This window comes from the organism of the source record quoted next, unplaced genomic scaffold (genome assembly GCF_019419815.1).
Source record: "Pyrus x bretschneideri cultivar Hongxiangsu unplaced genomic scaffold, Pyrus_bretschneideri_v1 Contig65, whole genome shotgun sequence".
Classification (NCBI taxonomy): Eukaryota; Viridiplantae; Streptophyta; class Magnoliopsida; order Rosales; family Rosaceae; genus Pyrus; species Pyrus x bretschneideri.
In genome coordinates this window covers 1,195,248-1,200,462 of record NW_025999804.1, presented here as the reverse complement: position 1 = coordinate 1,200,462, position 5,215 = coordinate 1,195,248, and the positions used below count along the sequence as shown (strand labels likewise).

Here is a 5,215-nt window from a genome sequence, read left to right as displayed (position 1 = left end):
ACATCGGCTAGGAGGGAAGAAAGAAAGAACTTTAAATAGAAATACCTCACTCTAACTAACACCGAGGCCTTTTGTGATAAAGTCCCACACCTAAGGATTGTGCAAGTGGTTAAGTGGGGACAATATCGGTGTTGCTGGGGTGGGCTCTTGGCCCGTCGACCTGAAAAATTCCACATTCTCACAAGTCCCCCACCCTTACCATTACGTCCTCACTCCTTCCTCTTTCCTATATAAATACACCTCTCCCTAAAACCCTAACACACACCCTCAAAACAGTCCTAAAAATCTCTCTCTCTCTCTCTCTCAAAAAAAAATGGGAATTGCTAGTTTGGCTTTGTTAGTGGGATTAGCTTTCAGCTCTTTAATAGCAGCAACTTATGCTGGAAACTTTTATCAAGATTTTGACCTAACATGGGGTGGCAACCGCCCTAAAATATTCAAGGGAGGTCAGCTTCTTTCTCTGTCTTTGGACATAGTTTCTGGCTCCGGGTTTCAGTCCAAGAAAGAGTATCTGTTTGGGAGGATTGATATGCAGCTTAAGCTTGTTCCTGGGAACTCTGCTGGCACCGTCACTGCATACTACGTAAGTATGTCTTAATATAATAACACTCACATACATAGGTACACATGCCTCGTACATACTAAAAATAGAATAACACACTTGCATACCCATTATTTTGCGAAAATTATATAAACATTAACTCATTTCTTTATGGGAATTGTTATTATCACTCCAAAAATATCATTCTACACTTCAAATTTTCTATATTAGAAAAGAAAAATACACTTGTGAGGAGCGTAGAATGAGATTTTTGGAGTGTCAATAACACTTCCCATCTTTATTTGTATTTTCAAAATGTTTTAAATCTCTTTTCATGTGACACCGGCTCCGCGTAGCTAGGTCAATAAACAAACGCTAAGTTATGGTGAATTTTACGAACTTAGTTACATTACATGCATTTACTTAATTCATTCACCATCTAATGGTCAAATGTGCAACCTAAAAAAGAAATATCATTTTGGACATCCTTAAAGCTAAAAATGTTTATTTAGTATAAATCATTCTTTGATATCCTTTTTCGGGATGTAGTCACACATTTTAACTACACGACGTAGAATAAAATTGGGTCAGATGGTATAAATAACTAATTCAGATGTATTTTGAATTGTTCTTTTACTAAAGAGTACATGATAACTGTTTTAGACCGTTAATAGAACTGTTTTATTTATTTTTCATTTACGATTATATTTCGTAAGAAACTTCTTTTCTTTTTCTTTTTTTTCTTTTTTTTTTCATAAAAGACATGAATTTTGTTTCAACCATATTCCATGCACAAAAGACCAATTGTTTATTTATATAGACAATAATTAATTTTTAATCAAACGGTTTGTGTTTGTTTTCTTATGTAGCTGTCCTCTCAAGGTCCAACACATGATGAAATCGACTTCGAGTTCTTGGGAAATGTTAGCGGCGACCCTTACGTTCTGCACACCAATGTTTTCACTCAGGGCAAGGGAAATAGAGAGCAGCAGTTCTATCTCTGGTTTGACCCCTCAAAAAACTTTCACACTTACTCCATCATCTGGAAGCCCCAGCACATAATGTGAGAAATAATTCTTAATCCATGCATTTATACGTGCCCTAGTTTTAATTTCATATATCTATGGTTTCACAAAGAACACGTGGATTATGTCCCTAAACATGTGGATAATGGGACATAACTAGATTTAGTCAAGTTGGCTAGAATAGTAGAAGTGTACTCTCTCTACACTCTGGCAACTCCGAGCCTCCGTCTCTGAAAATTAAATAAGAAAGTGCAGAATACTGCTTGTGTAAAAAAAATTAATTAGGTCAATGCTTCTCTATTTTCAGCTTCTTGGTTGACAACACTCCCATCAGAGTATTCAAGAACGCTGGAAAAGTTGGTGTCCCATTCCCCAAGAGCCAACCCATGAGGATATACTCAAGCCTTTGGAATGCAGATGACTGGGCTACCAGAGGAGGGTTAGTGAAAACTGATTGGTCAAAGGCACCCTTCACAGCATACTACCGAAACTTCAACGTCATTGATTCCAAATCATCCAATTCCTTCTCGGAATGGCAGACCAACGAGCTTGACGCTCCCAGCAGAAGACGTCTCAGATGGGTTCAGAAATATTTCATGATTTACAACTATTGCACCGACTTAAAACGCTTCCCGCGAGGTGTTCCCGCTGAATGCAGACGATCTTTCTAGTTCACTTTAAAAAAGGCAATTAATATTAATATTAATATTCATCAAATGCTGGTTTTTCTTTTATTTATTACTATTCGGGCTAGATTGTCCTTTGCATAACTCTCATTATCTTGCTTATTGGGCAAAGTTTGCTGCTTGGTTTTCTGCAATATAAGTTTGGAATTAGTTTGAGTAGTCCCTTTGCGGGGCCTTTCCTAGGCCTTCAAGCTCACAATGAAAACTAATATAGATATGAGCGTGCCATTATTATCTTTGTTTAACAGATTTGTCTTCTTTGTTGTTAAATTAATTAGTTCCTTGCACCACAAGTCACTTAAGCTTCTTGATTCGTTGGGATTGATCACAGATGGGTTAAGTTAGTGCTAAGTTCTTTTTCTTACCTTATGATCAAGGACTTTTATTTATAATATCATAGGTTCATTTACAAAGGAGTTCATGACCTTTCAATTTATTTCCTTAGTTACCAGTTTGGTCCAACTGCAAGGAAACAAGAGTAATTAGTTTGACAGGATTAATCATAGATAAAACTTAAAAGTAAGCAATTGAAAATGACATGGGAATTAATTACGATGCATAAACGATAGATCTACTTTATACAAATGCAAATAAAGGAGACTCGGGCAAGGTTCATCTCCTTGCAGACACTGCTCCTTGTGTTTTACAGAGATATAAGTTTTGGAAGATAAGATGAAAAATAAATAGGGATTATAAAAGGGATTCGATACTACGTACAACAAAAGGGATGGTAGCAAAGCTTCTAAAAACTGACAAAAGAAAGCTTTTCTATGGTGGACCTGCAACTTAGAAAAGGAAAGGAGTGAACAAAGTAAAGTTGTTTGGTTTTGCTGTCGAGTTCAAAGTTGAGTGTGTTGAGAGAGACTTTTTGCTTGCTTTCCTCGCTACTTTTATAGACTTCTTAGCCCGAGTGTCCAAGCCTTCCCTTTTGGTGAAAGCTTACGGAGTAAGGTGAGTCACCATTTTACTTTTTGTTATTTACCTATTTTTGCCATGGACAAGTACTTTTCCACCGAGGGTGAGCTGCCTTCTTCCCTTGTCACTTCCATCATAAGCTTGATGCCTATTAATTGCCAAAAATGATATTTAAATCCACCCTGGGCTTGCTGCCTTTCTCAACCCAACACAAAAAGATTTTTACATGCATGGGCCTTGATTGTATTGAGCTCAATATTAAATATCCACCCAAACAGTGCCCCCTTTAATCATTATTGAGTTTGCTAATCAAGACCTTGATAATGATAAAAATTAACTGCTTGCCAAAATTGGGTATTAGCGCCACTTTAACTCACCGTTTTAAATTAACCATTGCACTAACCTATGATTTTCAATGTTAACTACCTATCCGTATATAGCTTGCACTTTACTCATTTTCGACTATCACTTTCAACGAGCTTAATATCCCTAGTGCTAACAAATTTTCTTGAGTCTTCAATCTTTCCCCCACTTAGTCCTTGCTACCTCCTTCAATCTTTGAATTTAGCAATGGTTCCCAAATCGAGCCCTACATGTGAGTCAGTGAGGGTATTGTCAATCTCCAACCCCGTCTCAACGGTCTTCATCATCCTCGAGCTGGCCTCAATCTCCGAATTTTCTTCCTAGATGATGGGGCACACTCTCTAGGCCTTGCCTGGACTTCCAAAGTCCCTATTAGTGTGGAAAGCAATATGCCCACTGAGGAGTGGTTCACTCTTAACCCCTATAAGGCTGAGGAGGGGATATTAGATTCAAAATGGTCAAACTTCAAGAGGGGCTTTCCTTCTATGAATGACGCAGCATGGTCCCAAGTGGGTGGATGAGCTTGACCAAATTTTCAAGCAGAAATGGGTGTCTAATGGCATCTATGAGCTTATTATGATGTCCAAGACCACCATCTCTACAAGCACGAGCTTCTGTTCATTGCTCTTCTATTCTGGAACAAAATGACCAACACCTTCAACTTCAGGATGGGGCCCATGTTTCTTACTGTCTTGGATATGGCCCAGGTGCTTGGGCTAAGTCCGTCGGGCAGGTGCGTGGACATCACCCATGACTAGTCTTCCCCTTCTCATCCAAGTACCGAGAGTTTTGAGGCCTTCAAGGATATTGTGAGCTTGAACTATAACTCCATAACTCTCAAGAGCTATGAGACCTCCTTTGCGGGCTTCATCTTTTTTGTTTAAGAAGAACCTTAGCCTGCCGTCTCTTACTGCTGACAGAGCTAAAAAATATATGTACTTCCTCCTCTATTGGTTGAACAAGCATGTGTTTCCCAACAAGTCTAAGAGAGTAAAGTTGGAGTGGATTCCCCTGGTGAAGGCCCTGTACTCCTATGATGATGTGGCCACTAGGCCCTTCATCCTAGCTCACCTTTACCATCATCTCTATGAGATGACAAAGGATCAACCCTTCAAGACTAATCTGAATGGGGCTACATGGATGATCTACCTAAAGGAGTAGCTTCTGCTCGAATTCTGGCAGAGGCCCTAAGTACTAGCCACTCAACCCTTTCATGCCTCTATTTCTTTAATATTTACAAAACCAGGACTAATCTTGAGTGGAGTGCCTCAGTCCTTAAAAGGCACTCTTGGTTCTCAAACAATCTTTTCCAAGATGCCTTTAGGAATGATGCCAGCAGCTTCTGCACGAAAAAATTCATCAGCTGCATCTAGTAGAGAGACTTGTCTTGGAGAGTGAGGAGTGACCGATCTAGCTACGAACATGCCTTAGAGGTCTACCACCCCAACTTATGTGGAAGGCAATTGAGATTTAGGCAGGCTATCCCAGTACCCTTTTTCGACTCGATGCATTGTGGAACCTCCTATCGTCTTCGCTTTTCGTCTGAAGTTGCCATTCAGGCAAGTAAGCGCAACCTAAAAGTGATGACCAAGATTATTCACAAGCCCACTGCCCTCAATTTTGAGTGCACTCCTCTGTTTACCACTTGGTGGGAGGACAAGTGGTCCAAAACATATGGCAGAGAC

The 5,215-nt window shown here is 39.4% G+C and overlaps 1 protein-coding gene across 1 annotated transcript; it reads left to right on the top strand.

Annotated features, from left to right (window-relative positions):
- The first annotated feature begins 276 nt into the window (after window positions 1-276).
- Window positions 277-2,499, top strand: LOC103935747 (xyloglucan endotransglucosylase/hydrolase 2-like). Its single transcript, XM_009345552.3, has 3 exons — window positions 277-583; window positions 1,411-1,604; window positions 1,874-2,499. Exons 1-3 carry the CDS (start codon window positions 314-316, stop codon window positions 2,235-2,237), a joined length of 828 nt encoding a protein of 275 aa, XP_009343827.2. The 5' UTR covers window positions 277-313; the 3' UTR covers window positions 2,238-2,499.
- The last annotated feature ends 2,716 nt before the right edge of the window (window positions 2,500-5,215 follow it).

Coding starts and splice junctions, on each gene's coding strand:
- LOC103935747 (XM_009345552.3), top strand. CDS start 314: ATGGGAATTGCTAGTTTGGCTTTGTTAGTGGGATTAGCTTTCAGCTCT. Junction 584..1,410: donor GCACCGTCACTGCATACTAC/GTAAGTATGTCT, acceptor TTTCTTATGTAG/CTGTCCTCTCAAGGTCCAAC. Junction 1,605..1,873: donor TGGAAGCCCCAGCACATAAT/GTGAGAAATAAT, acceptor CTCTATTTTCAG/CTTCTTGGTTGACAACACTC.